A 19,756-nucleotide genomic window follows, 5' to 3' on the forward strand; every position below is an offset into this window, starting at 1 on the left:
CTAGGGCACAGTGTTGCCTGGTTACACTCAACACCACGGGGCGAAGGAGGATTGGGGTTGGGGGAGATAGGCTGAAGGGTCCATGACGTGAGGCACCGTGGCTTGAGCATTACTGAGCACTGAGCACAAATGTGCCAACATCGATTCTTGGGACTGCAGAAGCAATAAATAACCTAGCTTCTCGGGCCCTTCAAATGGCCGAGACAGCTCCGGGCCAGCAAGACGCTGGGCTGGGTTCGCCGGTCATTTCAGGAACGTTCGAACTTTTTTTTTTGTAATCGCACGTACTGTAGGAGAGATAGAAGGAATAGCTCTCTGGGACGGAATTTGGCGGGAAGACGAAAGAATGTGGGTGCTTCGCGTCTGCAGAACAAGTTGTTTTGCCTACTAGCTTTGCTTAGTTTTCGCATGGATCGAAACTAAAGAGTAATTTAAAAGTAATTTAATTACTCAGTAGAAGTAACTAATGTAATTTCATTACGTTTTGGGAGCAGTAATGAGTAATGTAATTTAATTACATTTCTGCTATTTTCAGCAAAGTAATTAGTAATGTAATTTAATTCCTTTTCAAAAGTAATTTTGCCATGTATGCAATGTAGAACGAAAACCATATTAATAATTGATGTGAGGGAAACCGCCTTGAAAGTGTTAACAGTATATCAGAATTATTCGAAGTCATGGAAGCGGTGAAATTGCGCACGCGACTGCGGCGGCATCCTCCACCTCCCCTGCGGCTCGCGCGATGCATCCACGAGGGAGCTGGAAAAGGAGGTGGTGGAGGAATCAGTCTGGAGGAGAGCACGTGCTTTGGCGGCGTCGCCGCGCACGCGCTCGCCCACCGCCATTGCCCCAGGAAACCGACCCTGCTTTGCGTCGCCAGTGCTCTCTGTTGTTCCCGCTACTGATGCACGGGAGCCCGCGAGCAATCACATGGCAGTGATAGACGCGCGCTGCCTGCCCCGCATCTTTTTATGTTATTTTTGGCCACTTTTAACCAAGAACTTTTGTAGTTACATGTTCCCACAGCAAAAGCAGCGGTGACTGCTGCGTCTGCCAAGCAGATGTGGTGTCGGCGCTGAAATGCGAAGTGCGCTGTATCAACTGTGGTCGCTCGTTGCTATAGTAGCCGTTCCCGCTTCAGTTAGGGTTTTATTGTCCTGAAACTTGCGGGGTTGTGCCAAATTTCCAGCGACTCGGTACTAGCTAAGAGACAGTCGGCGCCACGAGTTCGTTACATCAAGGCCAACCGCCGCGACATGTTCGTTACATGGAGTTTTCAAATACATGCACTTCAATGGGGGCGGCATCGGGGAATTTAAAAACTTCGTAATATCGAAGAATTCGCTACATGGAAATTCATTACATAGAGGTTTAACCATAAAAGAAACCTCATGAAAATCTGATAAGCGGTTCCCGAGATACGACTGTCCTAAGCAGTCACACTAGGTAAAAGATATTGATTCAGAGAAAATGGCCCTATGCTCTATCTCAACGCTTGCAGCACTGTGAAAGCTAGGAATCTTGTTCAGCCAGTCATTAGAGTGCGCCAAGCATGCTCCTTCTAGCCGCATAATCTGCTCGCGGCGTATGCAGTGGTTGTTGTAAAAGAGTGTAAATAGTTAAAACCTTGAAACAATATTCGTAGGTTTTAAATTGATTTGTTATATCCGCGCCTTTAGTTCATCGTACACAAATGAAGCTGTGGAGGCAACTTCAGCCTGGTGGCTCCATCTGGTGTTCTGAACCACAACCATTTTGCCATTGAACCGACTTTCTTCTTGAGGCCTGCGAGAATCAAAATCGTCGCCTTAAATAAAAAATAAAGGCAAAAATACAGATGAATGTTGCTGTAAGAAGTGAGTTCGGCATTGATGCTACCGGAATATGTTACATTTGTTCTTAAGATGGACTGTTTCGCGATTTCTCAGTTTTTAAAGATCGCATCCCCCATACGTCTTTACAGCATTTGTCAGCCTGGTTAGGTTTGGCGGCAACCACATGCACCCTCTTTTCTTTGCAGGCCTGGCCCTGGAGGGAGACCCTGGCAACCTAATGCATCCTCTGTGAGAGAACCCTAAACTTCTGCTTATCCCTGCTCTGTGTGACGCTGTGAATCCCCGACTCACACCTGTCACTTTTTTTTTTTTGTGCAGATGAACTACTCTTCTGCATCTCCTGGCAGTCACTATGGGGTTCGTGCTCTTTCTCTTCACTTTGCTGTTGGGTTTCATTGTAGTCCGGTGTCATCAAAATGATTTACTATAGCTCTATCGACTGCTAGTCATTAAATCAGGGGGGGGGGGGGGGGGGGGGGGGCGATTTATGTGGGAGTAATACTTGTTTTGTGGACTAATGCATTGTTCTACTACTCATTAGGCAGCAGTTGCTTCGAGCGAAAAAAGTCTAGTACCACAGTATGCCGATGCATGGTGAAGGAGCCTGCTAAGTGCTTCACAAGCTGCTGTGTCGCTTGAATACAGTGTGTGAACAAAAACTGAATGAGACAACGAAGGTCGCCAGTCATTTTTTAACTCTAGGAGTAACGTTTGGTCGATTATTGGAATGACAAGGCATAGCTGGTAAAATGCAACAAGATGGCTTTCGAAATGGACACAAGAGCAGCAGCCATAGCTGCGACATGAGTGGGACCATCCCTTCCACTGAAGATGAACGCACTGGTCAAGAAATTACGCTCCAGACACACTGTTCAAAGCAACACGTCTACGATCCCACAGTTACTGCGCCATGTTGGCTGTTGGTGGCTGTCACATTTACCATATTGTAGCACGTATTGCCTGCCTTTGCACATAAACTGCAGCCCAAACTTATAACTTCTGTACCTTGGGGAAAAGGACTTTTTTTTTTTATAGGTTTCAGTAGTCTTTTTGTGGTAGGGCAAAAGCTGTTAGATGTAATATTTTATGTAGCGCATGAAACCAAAGCTAAATAAGAGGGGTTTAGTCATATGATTTTGAACAATATTATATAGGTTGCAGCAAAAAATTACAATTCCGAAGAAAAAAAAATTAACTGAAAATTCATTGAAAAACTTGTAATCATACACTTGTACCTGAAAAGAAAAAAAAAAAGTTGAAATTTTTTGCAGTGCACAAAATTTTTGTCCTTTTATTGGCCACTGTCTGCAAAAAGAGAAAAGAAATGCAAATTGTAAATAAATAGTATTCTTAGTACAAAATAATAACGACTTCAAAATGAGGCCAACTGCTAAAATAAAACTAACAGGTCCGTGGACGCCGATGTTCCAGCCTGGTTTTGTCATTGCTATCATGACTGAATTCTGGCAGTAAAAAGGAGCACGCTGTGACCCGCTGCTGCTCAGGGTGCTGATGAAAGCCATGAGAGACTAGACAAAGTCACGAGATTTACAACATATCCAAGCTGGCCATTCTGGTTCTTGACTTAGGACTTGACAGTACTCAGTCTTTGGAATATGTTCAGAAATTAGCACCTCGAGAGAAAAAGGAAAACAACAGTGATAACAAAGCTTCACTTGTCCGTTTACATGAAGATGATGTGTATTCATAAGCAGCACGAAAGGCTTCGGATTCGTCATGCAAAGTCATCGATAACTGGCTAATGATGCTCAATGGGCACTCAAAACAAAGAGTTAAAAGCGTCTTTTTCATTTTTGCTGCTCTTATATGTGAGAGAGTACAGTATTTTTATACTAGCCTATAATTGCGGCACGCCAGCTTTCGCCTCTTGTTGTCAGTCGATTTTATGAGGAAAGAGTAAATCAACTAGTATGGAAGGAAAGTTTTCTGCCGCGGTGACTCTGTGGGGATGGCACTCTGCTTTGTAGCCAGGAGACTGTGGTTCGATCCTGGTGGCACTCCGTTTTATCATTCCTTATAGCTTGAATAAGTTAGTGCATTACGCCATAATAAACCAAACCAACATGTAACAAACACAAGATGCTGTTATTTGGAAATGCCACGATGTTTTGCCACAAGTATAACTAGTTCGATTGGTGTGGTGCGAACCATTGCACAGTCTTCAAAGTTACTGCTTAGTACAGTTGAACCCATCAATAACGAAAGCCCTCAGGAACGAAGTTCTTGCGGCAGCAAATAAATCCGGCGGCCCCGGCGAACACCCATAGAGCTCATTGCACTTGCCCCCTCTCAAAAGCGAAGTCTTTTTAAAAAGAAGTCCCGCATTAACAAAAATTTGAGGAAGGAAGGGAGCTGCAAAATGTTTTCGAGCCGTGACTCCATTGGGAACACAGAAGTGCTGGAATTGCAGCAGAACATTTATCCAACAAGCATCTTCATTGCCATTGCTCTTTACATTAGGTCGGTGAAATGATGATAGCTACTTATTTTATTTTTTGCTGAAACGACGCCTTGCCAGACTGTTAGCAATAACGCAAGCACGTGACACCAGCAAACACTACCCACGCCGCCACTCTGTTGCCATGGAACGCGACCTCTCCGTTCGTCACATGTACGCTGTGATCAACAACGCCTTGCTGACGTTTGTGTTTTTCTGTTTGTTTGTTTGAAACTGTTGAAAAGATACCGCTACCAGTTAAGAGCAAGTTTTTGACTCTTCAGGAGAAGTCTGCAGTCATAGCTGAAGCTGCGAAAAACAGAACGAAGTTGGATATTGCAGAGGAGTTCGGCATCACATGCAGCTCACTTTCTGCAATCCTGAAATCCAAAAACAGCATCATGGCGGCACTTCACACCGAAGCTGGCGCGCAACGCAGGACTCTGGCAATGCCGCTTTATGAAGACGTTGACAACACCATATTCCAGTGGTTCCTCGACAAGAAAGCGAATATTGCCTTTGTCTAGAAGCCTTGTAAGGCAGAAGACTGTTGACATCGCATGCATTCTGGGGCACGGCAGCTTTGACGCAAGTGCCGGATGGCTAAGCCAATTCAAAGCACGGCACAGCATCGCCGCTAAGGTGTTGTCAGGTGAGTCTGCGAGCGTTGACGCTGATTCAGCTACATCCTGGACGCAGAAAAGCTGCGAAAACATAGTGAACGAATACGAGGTGAAATGTTGCCGTCGAAATGCTCGACCTGAGAGGGCAAAAATACCATGGCGGCAAGCCGAGCAAAAAGAGGGTGACCATTCTTTTGTGTTTGAACATGTATGACTCAGACAAGCGTCCTCTCCTCGTAATCGGCCGGAGCAAAAAAAGCCGCAGGGCTTTAAAGGCAGCCAAAGACTGCCGGTCGAGTACACTTTCAATACGAAAGCTTGGATGATGCGCGCGATATTCTCCAGCCAGCTGGAAGCCTTTGATGTGGATATACGCAAGCAGAGCAGATTCGTCTGCCTTTCTTTGGACGATGGCAGGGCCAACCACAACGAAGACGTCCTGACGAATGTCCGCATGATTTTTCCCTGCAAACTGCACATCTGTTATCCAGCCTCTGGATCAAGGGGTCATTAAGAGCCTGAAGTCTGCATACCTGGGTAGGCTCATCCGGCGGATGTTGTTGGGCATCGAAACAAAGCAGCCTGCGGTGATCAATCTTTTCAAGGTGCTGGAAATGCTTGCCGCAGGTTATCCAGTCTCTGGATCAAGGGGCCATTAAGAGCCTGAAGTCTGCATACCTGGGTAGGCTCATCTGGCGGACGTTGTTGGGCATCGAAACAAAGCAGCCTGCGGTGATCAATCTTTTCAAGGTGCTGGAAATGCTTGCCGCAGCTGGACCGTTACTTTGGAACTTCTTGGCGTCCACAATGACAATGAAGCCATTAAAAGCTTGTCAGCCTGATAGGCTCGAGCCATGAGACTGGTGCTCAAGTCAAAGCAGAGGAAAATAAGTGACTATTTCCATTAAATTTCGGTTCTCTTACGTATTGGGTGTGCTTTTTTGGTCATTTCTCGACAGCGAAATTCCCTCGATAACGAAAAAAATTTCGTTCTTGGGCAGTTTTGATATTGTGGGGTGCGACTTTACAAGTACAGTGGGAAGCCATGCAAGTAGTAATGCAAGTAAATCTATTTGCACTGTCTTCAATGTTACTGTAAATGCGGTGTAAAGTGACGCAGATAAACAGCACTTACACAGTCTTTAAGGGTACTGTTTAGCGTACAAGTGCGGTGCAGTGCGATGCTCATAAATGCTGTTTGCAAAGTATACAAGGTGCTGTGCGAAACGATGTGAATAAACACTGTTTGCAAACTGGGCAAAGTTTAGAATATTCGCACTCCCCTTTTCCACATGCTAAAAAAAAAAAAAAAAAATGGAAGGAAACTAACTGGCCATGGTCACATTGTCACTGTGGTTTCCTCTCTTGGCTCATCATGGGCATTCTCTCTAGTACAGGATTGGTTTGCAGTTTGTTGTCTGCATATACCTTCTTGGGAAGAATAGCTCAGCACGACAGGCTCATTCTTACGTGCATGTGTTGTTATTGGCGGCCTCTTAAGTCTTGCTGGGGGCTGCCAAAATGGCAGTAATCCATAGCCAGCAGCTGGAGGGAAGAGGGGATAGAGAGGGGTGCAAGCACGTGGTTATTTTTAGATGTGATGTTGCAGCGCATTATTTGCTTCTTGCCACCCATTCGGCCTGTGTGAAGTCGTGTCCAGCAACTTTGACCAACAGAGGCCGAGCACAAATTCCCAGGTTCATTGGCACGGGTAACAAACTGGGCTTTTTGGCATGGTGGTAGCATTTGTAGGGGAATGTTATATAGCAGGGTGCCGTGTGGTCATTCCGGACAGTGGTCTTGCTTTTGTCGATTTTCTCTTTTTACACTGTAGTGGTGCAGAATAAGCTCATCTTGTGATACACATTTCTCTTTTGCCGTCAGTTCACTACAGTTGTGTTTGCATTCATAATGATTGCAGTCCTAAGGTGGTGCGCCTTTGTCTGTCTATTGTTTTTGCTTCCAACTTTTGTTTTGATAAGTCATTGAGGATTAAGCAAAAACCCATTCAAGGCGGCTGGTATGAGGGCGAGACTCGATAGGACAGAATAAGTACAAACGGCCAACATCTGTCACTGGAGTGGCATAGCTACCGTCATATCGACGGTCGCCAATTGTCCGCTGCATGGATGTTGTTTGCTCTCCTCCGACAGGGTCCGCCAGTCTCCGGTTCTGGACCCCCCGGCCCCGGCACGCCCATCATGCCCAGTCCGCAAGGTGCGCGCTTTGCATGTTTCTCTTTTCCCTCGTCGCACCTGCCATCCATGACCAGCATTGTTGCAGGGGGCCAGCCAGCAAAAATTTAGGGTAGCCTGCATAGGCTGCAGATCCTTGCATGTGAGAACAGTGTGTATATATATATATATGCTTCTAGCAGCAGTGCATGCATTGTTGGCTGCTCATCTGCTTGAAAACTGGGAAGTGAAAGAAGCACTTGACCAAGCACTGAAGGAACTGGGTTTGGTGTTCTGGTGCCCGGGTGCCAGTGAATAGCAACAGAGAGCAGTAAATGCTAGCTGTGCCTACTTTGCCAGTCTGTCTTTTATCTCACTGTTCCCTTGAACTGCGGCTTTTTTGTATAGGTGGCTCTTCTTAGCAACCACAGTCACTGAGAGTTGTCACTACCCTGCTGGCAGTAGGCCTCTGTAGTTCTTAAAACACAAGGCTTGTATTTGAGCATCTGTTTAAGCCTCCGATTCAGGGCACTTGCTTCTCTTCTAAGCTGATCAAATAAAAGCATAGGTGTAGCAAGTGTGAGGGAGTTCTTGGTCGCTTCTCCTGTCCTTGGAGCAGTTTTTGTGCATTGGTTGGACCTGTAGCACTGTGTTGCTGCCAGGTAGTACTTGGCTTGTGCATAATTACGCAGAGCTGCAGTTTCAACTTGCTGTGCAGCGATTGCAGTGCAGTGCAGTGAGCTCAGTTTGTTTTCTGGATGATATATTTGCAGTAAACTTTCTATGCTCTGCACGAGACAAGGTGTTGCAGTGCAGTGACTTAAGAGTTTTCAAGCACTTGGCTGTATTTGTTCGCATCAAAATTATTTGTCCTATAATACTTGGGTGCTGAAAATGGTGGGCAAAAGTACTTCGAGCAGTTCATTCTCAATGGCCATACTCGTTGCTTTGCAGAAGCGTAGAAAATGGCCAGGTTTGATTTTAGGGCAGACTCGCTCCAGGAAAAGTATTGGTTGTTCAAGTGATGCCACAACAGTTTGGTGTTTATATGTTCTCCACGTAGAGAAATTCTGCATAGTATAGTGCAATCAGGTTGCATGGCGTTTCTGTTTAAGACAAACTTCACGGTGCAGTACATTCAAGTACTTCAGAATGTTTATTCAAAGCTAAACCTAGCCTAAGGTTAGCCAAGCCTAAACCAAAGTTACCTTTGGTTTAGGCGGCAGCGGTCTCTGGGTGACGTCATAGCTGCCACGTAGTTTCTCCTCGGTTCAAGGACACACTGGCACACACCGCAAAGAAGCTATAAAGGAGAGTGGCAAAAACTTCCGCTTTTAGAGAAATAGAGCCGTGCCACGTGCACCATACTCCTTCTGACTAGCAGTGGAGGCATCGTTGGCGCCGGATATTCGTCGGAGAACCAGGTGGAGCTGTAATATCGCTGCTGAATGCAAGGGACCAGAGGCAATGTTCGAATTAAACTGAAAGCTCGAATTGCTGACTGAATAAATGGGCCAGAAAAAAAAAATACAGAAACCTTTGCATCACAGTAATCGTATCTGATGGGCACCAGCACAACCGATATGTGCATTTGAGATGTCACCGAAGTGAAAGCGTTTTTTCCCAGTTTCATCAGGTGCTCATTTTGCGCACGCCATCGGGAAGGCTTCCACTACGTTTCCCGCAATTTCAAAGTAGTAGTAGTAGTAGTGGTCCCTCTTCACAAAACAGCCCTGTTGCGTATTGAGGATGCTTCACCAGAGAGTCAATGTGGTTAAACGCGCAGTATTGTGAATGTAAATATTTTCAGTGTACTGTTAATCTTCAAATATTCGGATCAATCCGGAATTCAGTTTATACTCGAAATTTCGAATATATTTACACGTGCCTAGACAAAACTTATGAATGCATGATATGATCCCACTTAATGCGTTTTTCAGCGCAATACATTTTTGTTTCTTGTTCCTGGCTGACACTGTGTAATAGAAGCAGTGCATTTTCATACGTTTCACTTTATTAGTTTCAATCGTGCACAGTTCATTGCTGCAAGCAGTGTCATTTGCTATTGCCTGGGACATTCATACATACTTGTTGGGAGCATTGTTTGATCAGGAAAACGTTCGTGGACCCTTTGTGCTGTAAGATGTATAGTCATCTGTGCTGAGGAAAATCTGCGGTGTTATTTGGAAACATCATAGGCAGATATTATTTCACGACAATGTCTAAGAGCCACATTAAGTGATCAAGTGTGGTTAGCTAGAAAAAGAAAAATGGAAATAATTCCATCTGCTGGTGTAGCAATAACCAGAGGAATTTCAGGTTGAGCACCTGCAGTATGTCTCCTGCATCTGTGGTGGCTTGGCTTTGTGTCTATATTGCATTCGCCGACTGATTTTTCGTACTTGGTGGGACCCCCCAAAAATAGTTTCAAAATATGGACAGGCCGGAAATTCTGTGAAGTTTGAAGGTGAAAGGTCAGTCTGCTAAGAGCCTTCTTGATGGTTGTCGAATTTTCACTTGCAGGCAGTAGTGCGGAGTGCGCTTGTCAGCTGCAGATGCATAACCGGCACTAAACTTAAGGAGATTGTTGAGCATGCCATGGTGTGTCTCTCCCTTGCTGCCTGAATTTAACGTCCCCTGGCAAGGGAGACCGAGACGAGACAGGACTTGGGCGAAGTATGCGCCATTGGCTGCCTCCCTTCTCCTCCTGTTTCTTCTCTGTCACCACATGCAGTGGTGTTTGAACCTCATGTCACCATTGGGGTTCAACACTTTTGTGGGAAGTAAGAGAGTGCTGTTATAATTGTGGTGGAAAGTGTGAGGAGCATTAGTTGCCAAGTTTATCTCCTAGCAAAGCCATTTGATTTAATCTGGTAAAGGTAGTGCCTCCCAAGATGGTGAAGATTGCTGTTCTAGCAAAGAGCCAGTGTTCTTTCTTTTTTTTTTTTATTTTTCACGTTTATCAGGTCAGGAATATTATAAACTTGTGTACTCGACAGAACCTTGCTGGCATCTACTTTAGTCCAAAACAACATCCAATGTTTGCGCTCCATTATGCACTAGGTATTGATCATGAATATTCGCTAGTCGCTGTGAGGTGTGTGTGTGATGAAAAGCACAAAATATATCATCGCGGGTCCTCTGACTGTCCATGTTCGAAAAATCAGTTGGCTGCTGTACAGTGCAAAGCCGTTGCCTGTTCTCTATTTTTTTAATCTTTTTTCACTTGGAACAGGGTGCTCCAGAAGGCTATATGGGGGTCCAAGGGTTGTTCAAGGTAGAGCAGTGAGCTTTACGCAAAACAAGTGGGCGGCCAACAGCTGACTACAGAGTGAGGAAGGGATGTTGGCGAGAGGGCGGGTTGCAGAAGCTGTGCACTGCCGTAGTTGGGGCGGAGTCGCCAGAGCTTGGCTTTGCACGTGGCTCACCACTCGGTCAGCCCCCATACGCTTTGTGTGTTCCTGCTTTTTGTTTCTGCTGGGCACCTCCCTCCCTTTTATGTGAGGCTGCCAAAGTGGGCAGAGGGACCAGGTGTGAAAATGCACTGCTTCAATTGTGTACCCTGCCTGCTATTTGCACTTAGCCGCCAGCTGTGTCTTTTGTATTGGAAGAGGCATAGGAGGCAATGTCTCTCGCTTGGCAGGTGTGTTGTCTTGTTACCTCTTTGTTGCTCTCCCCCAATGTGTTGCCCCGTGGCTTGTGTGTGTGTGTGTTTGTAGGTACCCCCGGCCCCTTCTCCCCCGCCAGTCATCGAATGAGTGCCCCCAACGCTAGACGAGGTGATCACCCCCTCCTGCCTTCTCTGCCTGCCTCCCTTGCCCCTTCCCGCATGCCCCGCTGCATGGCTGCTGCTGCCCAGTGTCTTCTAGAGCCCTCCCTGTATGTGACCCAACAGCACTGGCTGGTTGGGCCTTGTGTACCAGCTGGCCTGGTGCAGTTCACTGGGGTGGCCATTCTTGCACACTTCAGCAATTTTTTTTTTTTTTGGAGGGGGGGGGGGGGGGGGCAGCATTTGCTTCACAACTATGTAAATGGCCATTGGGTAATATAATCATGTTCTCACCTGTAAGCTGTGGGTGTCGGTATTCTAGTTGTCTGCACATTCTTTTCTTTTCTCTCTCTCTTTTTTTTTTTTTTTCCAATTTTGTGAGCTTATTTGAGAGAAGATCCAGATGGAGAGGTTTTCTGGAGTGTCTTCCACGGTCGCTGTTCTGGGCATTGATTAACAGCTGTCCTTGGGGGCGCATTTCTGTATCTGGGACTTTGGACATCTGACACCTCTGTTGGCCTGTTCAAAAGCTGCCATTGGGTGGGCATTTTTGACTTCATGATAAAGGGAATGCCATGGCAGTTGGAAAGCAGAGAATGGCTCAAAGTAATGCACTGTTGCGCTGTTGCTTCCGGGTTCTAATTTCTCCTAAACAATCATAATCATAGCCTCCTAGATGCCTAAGACACAAAAGTAGAACAGTATAATTGCCTATACAGTAGAACCCCGATATAGTAAACTCGGAAATAGTAAAAACTCTTATATAGTAAAGTGAAACTGAAGTCCCAGATCTTCTCCCATAGACATTTCCCCCCCTTTATAGTAAAGACATTTTTGGTAAACATCGGTTATAGTAAAGTGCACCTAGTCGCGGCAATGACTCCCACGATATGACATCGCCGCCCGCGCACTACCTATAATTGTGAGGCAAAGATTTTTTGTATTTGTAAACAAAAAAAATAGCACTGAGTGTTCGTTTAGGTGGCTTTACTGCCAGGCTTAGCACCACTCAGAAGAAGCCTACTTTACGGAGGCTTCGAAGCCGTGAGGGAAAGCATGCAGCACGTAAGAAAAAAAAAAGAAAGTAAAGCTTTCTACAAACGTAGAAAGGAAGCAGTGTGTTCCGTAGTAAAGTGCAGCAAAAAATAGGGAAGGGGAAAAAAACGGGCAAATATTCACAGCATTGTGCAGCACGAAGCATGAGGTAGTGGAGGCAAGAAGTGGAGGTGCAGCACTTGACTGCGTCATGCATTTATCACTTATTGCCTTTTAAAAGACAGAAACAGCAATAAGTGTCACAGTGTTCATGCAAGGCTTTGGTTTTCACATGAAATCAAACTTGTTTGTATTCGTAGCCACATTGTCCTCATGCTTAAGAAGTACTTCCACAAGACGTAAAAAAAATGCGTTAAGAGATGATAACAGAGAGGTGGAAGGTATTTCAGAGCATTCTGTTTTCATTAAGCAACAATACGTGTTCAGTAAGTGCTCATTTAACTACCAGATAGCATCTTGGGACCATGTCATCACCAATAACTGATATAGTAAAGACCCTGATATAGTAAAGATTTTTACTGGTCCCAGTGACTTTACTATAAAGGGGTTCTACTGCAAAAAAGTTATGTGTAGCAAAGCTTTAATACTTTTTTTTTTTTTGTTCTTGTTTGATGGCTTTGTATAGTAACTAGGTGGTTTTAAATATTCCTATTGAGTCTTTTTTTTTTTTTTTTGGCTAGCAGAGCTAGAAGTGTTTGAAATGTTCACTCTAAATTGTGGGGGGGAAAAAATTACTGTAGCATTTAACCAGAAAGCCACTCTTCACCCATGCCTTATTTTATTCTCTAATGCATCATTGCAAAGAGAAAAACGCGCAGGGAAAAAAACACTTGGCGCTTATAGTTCTTTAAAGGTGCACTCTCCAGCGTTTGTATATTATTAGTGTGTGATTACATTTCTTTGACCTTCACATCTAAGTTGCGTTAATTTGTTCTTGGAGTCTCAACATATTCTAAAGCTGACCATGCGTCTGTGGCACTTGACTGCTGATCCAAAGGACGTGGGCTCAACCCCGGCTACTGTGGTCACTTTTCGATGGGGGCGAAAACCAGGGAAATCATATATGCACTTTGCAGTGTCGGTGCCCATTACCCCTTTTGCTGTAGAGTATTTCTGGCCGTGACGCACCCCCACTGTTGGCTTGGTTTCAGGGAACGAGCATAACGATTTATTTTTCATTATAATAGACCCCTTTCATAAATGTTAAGTCGGCTTCACCTCTATGCTGCATTCCCCACTAATGGCAGAACAGCAATGTATTGAAAAATTGTATTATGGCCACAATTCATATGATTTATGGATCAGAACATATTCGTATAATTACCCTATTACCACTACATGCATCTGTGTAGAAGCAAGATGCGATTTCAGGTCTATATCGCCGTTTTTCTGGCGGCCAGTGACGCCATGTTTAGGGAAAGAAGCAGCGTTGCAAAGCCTACTTAACGATTTTTGCAAGGGGTCCATTGCTGTATAAGTAACATAGTCAACGGAATATGCACATTTCAGTGTTGCAAGTGGTAATTAACGTCATCATCAGCCTGACTATAAATGAGGGTAATGTAAGAAAAAGCTTTGCCCGATGCAGAGAGTCTGAATCCAAGCTCGGCTCATATTCATAACCAGAATAGCCATCGCTCCAGTCCGCAGTCGAAGGGCCCACGCGGACAGCTATCCGAAAGCAACTGCGCACACGAAGGGCGCACTTTTGGTGGTCCGCGCAACGAAGAGAAATGGCAAGTTGTGAAATCAAGATAACAGGGGGAGATGGAAAGAGGCTAAAACAACCTTCTTTGCTGCTGCTAGCTGCAAGCAAAACCTGCAAACCTGCGGCAGATGGCAGAACAACCCTTGAACCCTTAACAGCACGCGCGTGACACGAAACACGAGTGCCGTATGGTCGCTTAGTGCAAGAGAGTAGCGCACGCAGAGTGATTGTGCCTCCCAACAATGAAGGTGGCGGGTGGCCGTGGCCGCTCCATACTCTTAAGTATATATGTACCAACACAGCTTGGTACAAAAATACGAACCTGTAGAAATATTTGACAGATGGTGCCAAGCACGCCAGCTTTGCGCCTTGACGCGAAGTTTTGATCGCACGATAGAGAACGTACTTGTATGTTTGTGACAACGAAAGGGTTATAGACTCCACACGGTTGAACTTCCCAGAGCTCTCCGCTAACAGCGTCTTCGAGTCGCTTCGAAACAAGTGACCCTCACACTACTGACACAAGGCGGTGATTGCCCCATGACGTGGCTTGCCATAGGCGAGGCACTGAGCTCTGCAGGGTGATCCGCTCTTGGTCCAGCCATGCAAGTAGGCGATTGTTTGTTTTCTTCCAACCTAATTGTGCATTGAAGTGGAGGGGCAGGATGCAGTGGCACTTAGGAAAGAGAGCAGCCATCCTCTTTCTTGCCTGGTTGGAATAAGGGTGGATGACCCTGTACATTTATGCCTGGCCACAGCAGCCGCTCTTCGGACGGTGCCTCAGTGCGGATAGTCGTGGCAGTGGAGTTTGAAGGTTTAAAGTAGAAACATTTCTTGAAGCGGGTGCTGTTCTGTGTTGAGTGGGGATGCGGGCATGGCCTTGCTGACGTGTAACTGTTGGCATGTATCCATCCTGAAAGGGAAGAGCAGATTGCACCATCCAGCAGGGCAGTGAAAGCGGCAAGGGATGGATGGCCATAAATTCTGATCACAAGAGTGAAACAACCAGGCAAATAAGATTGGGTGAAACACATTTGGCAGGCATTTTCAGACCTCGACTAGCAATTTACCTGTGTCCCTCGGGAGGTAATTAATTATATAACGGCAGTATCCTTCTGGTGCTCACCTATGGGGAAGAAACATGCAGCCTAACGAAAAGGGTTCGGCTCAAGTTGTGTACCGTGCAGAGGGTTATGAAAAAAAGACAGCCAAGAAAGCAGAGTGGGTCAGGAAAAACATTAGCTAAGGATATCCTAGTCGAAATCAACAGAAATTGAGAAATGGGCATAGGCAGGCCAGGCAAACATTTGTTGGGCAGATGAGATTGTGGAGTTTGCGGGGGTCAAGTGAAGGCAACTGGCACAGGGCTGGGTTAACTGGCATGTTATTAGGGAGGCTTTTGCCATGCAGTGGTCATTGTCATGCTGGTAATGACGATGACACATCCTGAGTGGTAGTTGTGAGAGGAGTGAGGCGGGCTGTGAAAGTGGGGGTACTGCTAGTGTGTGCCCTGTTGACCGCTGGCCTCTGACGCATGTGTGCAGATTCTTCAAATTCGGGAGGTGATGGAATGTACGCCATGATGAAGCCCGTTCCAGGCGGCGGGATGCCCGGCGTGAGTCTCTTTTTATTTGTCTTACCCTCTTTCCTCGCTGTTGAGAGCAGTTTTTGTTTCACTAGTCTTTACATGGCAACTTGCATAAGGAAAATCCAGATGTATCATACCGGGATTAGATTTGCCAAAATATTTCAGTATATTGTCACTCAGTGGTGACAGTGCTGTTGGCAACAAACGGTCATTCTGGCATGGCACTAAAATAAACTCTTTGCTGGGCTGACTTGCGCTCATCTGCTTTTCCGAACTGCAACCATTTTGTGATCAAACCAGCTTTCTTCTTTGGGCTTTTGGAGAGGCAGAGTCATCACCCGAGATAAAAAAAATAACTGCAATTTAATGCTGTTGACTGTTGATGTTTTGGAAATGATGCCAAATGAATGCTGGATGCACCAGTCATAACGACGAGTTAACTGCAAAGCTGTTTCGAAGTGGGCTGCCGTGTTGAAAACTTCATTTCGGCATATGCAAGAGCCGCGAGCACAAAACTCGAGAAGTAGCGAATGCAGATAGTTTACTTTCAGGTTAGATTTGAAGCAGTGTTTCGCAAATGCGGCATTAAATCATGTGAGGTTGTATGTTTTATGGCCACTTTATACTGGGACTGTACTTTGCAACGGCAGACCGTCACCTCTGCACTCATGATAGCTTGTGTAGGGCTGTAAGGAACTACTGAGGTCGAGTATAGTTCACAGTCCCTGCAAGTGGTGCCTCAGCTGGACGTGACAGTTGAATGCAGTGCCTAGGCTGGCGAAGTGGGGCTGCTCATGTTGGTTGCTGGCCTCTTTTCTGCCCAGTTCCAGATGGGGCCTGGGGGACCAGATGGTCCCATGGGATCCATGGGGCCTGACATGGGCCCGCCAGTCATGAATGGCATGTCCTCCGGAGGTGAGTCTCAAACAAGGGGTTAGAACACTCTCAAGTTTAATCTTCTCTCCCCATTGTTTCAAGCGACGCAGCTTTGCCGCCAAGCCACTCAAGCATAGCTGCACTTAGTTGAGTTATCCTTAGCAGATCCAACTCGCGTGTGGATTGAGTCTTGTAAAAACAGACTTATATAGAGCTTGGCTGCACCGAGAAGTGCAGTTTGAAGATTGAAGTTAGCTTTAACAAGCTTTCGCTGTCGAACCTGGTAGTACCAAACTGGTATCATGACCGGCATGTCAGCCGAAGGCCAGGTGGTAACAGCTGTATTGATGGCCACTGCTGTGGATGAACTGTTTTTTGTTTCCTTAAGATGGGTATTGGAGCGATCGCAAGCCATGGTGGCTCTGTGCAGTCGCATTGATGGGGCACTAAGGAAGAAGAGAATGTGTCTAAAAGGGCTCTTACGCAAGAAAGTCTACTACCTCGAGATTGCTTCTGTGCTCCTGGGCTGCTCCAATATTTCAATTCTTATATGAGGGCTACTTGAAATTGTGATTTTTCCTGGTACAGAACTGCTCTGAAATTACTTCCAATTCGTTATCACTGGATCATCACTTGACCACAGGATAAAAGAAGCCCACTGAATGCTCTCGTATTAGTTGCTGTGTGAAAGTATTTGTTTTAAGTGAACTCGAATGGGAGCCTGATGAGTGGCTCGCAAAGCGAACCAGTTTTGTGTTAAAACATTGCATTAAGGATTGCATGCACTCTCCTAGTGGTGGTACTGCTAAAGGAACCATCCACTTTGGTGGGAAACCTGCATTGGATGCCCTGTTGTGCTCAGGTGATGGCTTGGACGGCATGAAAAACTCGCCGGCTAATGGGCCTGGTACGCCGCGGGAGGACGGGCCTCCCATGGGCGATTATGGGATTCCCGGCTATGGACAGGAAAACGTGAGCAACTCTTTCCACCTGTCTTATTACGCATATTTTATACTGACAGTTCGGAATCGGCGATTCGTGTTGAGTGTGCTCTGTTGGAGAGGCTAGCAAGGTTGACTGCCAAATGTTGTGCCATTCCCTTGGCTGTGGCGGGAAGGAGAGGGCTGGAGAATGAGCTGCGCGATCCCATAGTCCTGTGTTGAAAACAATTTTAAGAAGTTGGTGCACAGCAAACTAAGCTAAATGACAGGGTACACGGAATATTCATGAAAAGACTATACCTGGCCAAAGCAGTCATCAAAGAATCGGTATCATGCAGTTGTGAAGAGCACTTCATTGGAGTAATTTTATTATTTATTTACAAATACTGCTGTCTCGGAGGGGAGACATAGCAGGAGTGGGCAAATACACTAGTAGAAACAAATAACATCGGTAACATAGAAGTATTCAAAACAGATCAACAGGTCAAATTGTTAGGCAACTGAACAACAATCTTATCTGTCACACTCACATAACTCACTTCATTCTTACAAAATAGGTGAATCTACATGTGAACTCTGTGGTGGTCACCACAAGCAGCATCTAATTTCCTTTTTTTTTTATTTATTTTTAGTTTATTAAATTTATAGAAACTTTACAATGGACACATCCATTCCATTCTAGCTCAATCGTCTTGGGTTTCTAGCGTTGTTTCTTTCTCAAAGGAAGTGTGCGTAAATATTTGAAAATTTCAGATGAATATGCTTGTTATTCAATTCATATTGACAAAAACTGATATTCTTATTTTTCCGAAGATTCGAAACTGACTACACCAAAAATATTCAAATTCCCTGCACTGCATGATTCACCACAATGCTCGGCCACTTGGACTTCGCAGTGAAGCATCCTCAAAACACAACAGGGCCGTTTTGTGAGGAGGGCCTTTCTGACGGTGTCGGAAAGCGAGCATCGCTCTCATTTTGGTCTCATCTCAAATTGTGCAGGTCTTAATCATATAAAATTACTGGGATGCAAATGGTTTTTGGCGGTTTTTTCAGGCCCACTTCATAATTCAAGCTTTCAGTCAATTCAGACAGCTTTTCTGGTCACTTGAAATCCGTACTGTATACAGCACCAATATGACAACTCCACCTGTTTTTATGCAGTAGATCTAAAATTTATGGTTTTTTTTTTTTTCAGTAGGGTGTACACTTCTGTCCAGTTCTAGTTTACTATTGTTTGCAAATACTATGCAAATTTGAATTCCGTAATTGAAAAGATGAACAATGTTTACTGCTTTTTTAATTTTCCCTTCTGATATTTTCTTTTCCTCTGATATCCTAATTCGAAGGCATTTTTCTCCCAAGTTCTTATTAGAAAATATCAATATTGGTGCGTGTTTATTATTTTGAAAACATTTTCACTCCCTCCCACTAGGCTGGTGCATAAAACCTTGCATTTGCTGCATGACAACCTTAGTTTTTGGTTGTGCTGCCGTAAGGCACAAAACGCATATGTCTCACTATGCGAAGTTGGCTGCGCTCATCCACTAGTCTGTTGCATGCTTTGCTTGGCACAACATGTATGCTATTCAGGCGTCCAGGCAGTGTTAACTAGCATTACAAGGCTGTCTCAGCCCACAAAGCCTCGACAGTGGCTGTTCTGTTACGTGGTATGGCACAGGAGAGGCCTCAGATGTAGGTGCTGCAGTAAAGTGCAGAATGGTTTAGCAGCATTGCGTTATTTCGTATGCTTGTACTCCCCTTTCTGCATGGTGTGCAAGTTTTAGAAGCTGGCCAAGTAGCTTGTTTGCTGCAAGATATCACTCATACTTCTTGGAGGTTTGGGGAGGGTCTGGACAAAAGCAGACTGATATGAAAAGAGGTGTCCGTGGTTGCAATCTTCACTTATGGGGTTTGGATTTAGTTCAATAGTGACGGTAAGCCAGCGTGGTATCACTGCATCGCCTGTCATCCTTCTTGAGAGAAGACAGAAAACGGGGCATTGTCATTTACTTGACTTAGCTTTGTCACAGTTCTACATGCTCGCGCCTATTTTGGATATGAGCAAATCACTTTGTAGGCGTGGTAGCTTGGGCAGCATTGCGTGCTGGTATGAAACGGAACCTAGGTAGGAAAAGGACGTATCTTGGCAGTAGGCATGTGTGTAGAGAAACAAAACCTCAAATGAAAATGTTGCATCAACTTCAAAGTTGATTTATTTGAAGAAATCAATTCTTCTTTTCTTCTGCCGTGTGCAGCAAACACAACCACACACTACATTACACCACTACAGCACATACACCTTCCACTTTGCGCAACACCTCACCCTGAAGTTTGAAAATCTTGTCTCGATTTTTCAAAATGATTGCAGCAGTTGATTGACCAATGCTAGCTGTCTGGAGCCCGATTCGCTTTTACCCTGCGTTGTTTTCTTGCAGTGAAAGCTGCATTCCTATCTTCTGAGCACTTTGCTGGCTGCAATCATAGTCATATCTCGCACAAACTTCGCAATAAGATAACCCGCGACAAAAAAATATACCATCCCACACGCGCAAATGGCACGAACGACACACAACACTGGAAGGAAAACTGCAGGCGGCTAGTCCTGCTGGCTACTGCATATTAACCCTTTCGCTGTCTGGCGTTTCTGGCTGTGACGCACCCCCAGTGACTGCTTGGTTTCAGGGAACGAGCATAGCGATTTATTTTTGGCAGTTTGTTTCACGCG

General features: G+C 45.3%; 1 protein-coding gene across 9 annotated transcripts in view; it reads left to right on the plus strand.

Moving 5' to 3' along the window:
• Positions 1 to 19,756, plus strand: part of Ssdp (Sequence-specific single-stranded DNA-binding protein) — a 91,565-nt gene that overhangs the window by 62,093 nt on the left and 9,716 nt on the right. For 8 of the 9 annotated variants that reach the window (XM_084576166.1, XM_084576164.1, XM_084576160.1 and 5 more), the window contains 7 exons: positions 2,021 to 2,063; positions 2,154 to 2,192; positions 7,070 to 7,133; positions 10,810 to 10,869; positions 15,168 to 15,238; positions 16,036 to 16,126; positions 16,950 to 17,059. In XM_084576166.1, the coding sequence (XP_084432292.1) occupies positions 2,021 to 2,063; positions 2,154 to 2,192; positions 7,070 to 7,133; positions 10,810 to 10,869; positions 15,168 to 15,238; positions 16,036 to 16,126; positions 16,950 to 17,059 (478 nt within the window). The remainder of the gene's footprint in view (positions 1 to 2,020; positions 2,064 to 2,153; positions 2,193 to 7,069; positions 7,134 to 10,809; positions 10,870 to 15,167; positions 15,239 to 16,035; positions 16,127 to 16,949; positions 17,060 to 19,756) is intronic. The other variant, XM_084576165.1, reaches the window with a different exon arrangement.

This window comes from Amblyomma maculatum, chromosome 8, assembly GCF_055883805.1.
Source record: "Amblyomma maculatum isolate TAMU_Amacu chromosome 8, ASM5588380v1, whole genome shotgun sequence".
In the NCBI taxonomy this organism is placed as follows: Eukaryota; Metazoa; Arthropoda; class Arachnida; order Ixodida; family Ixodidae; genus Amblyomma; species Amblyomma maculatum.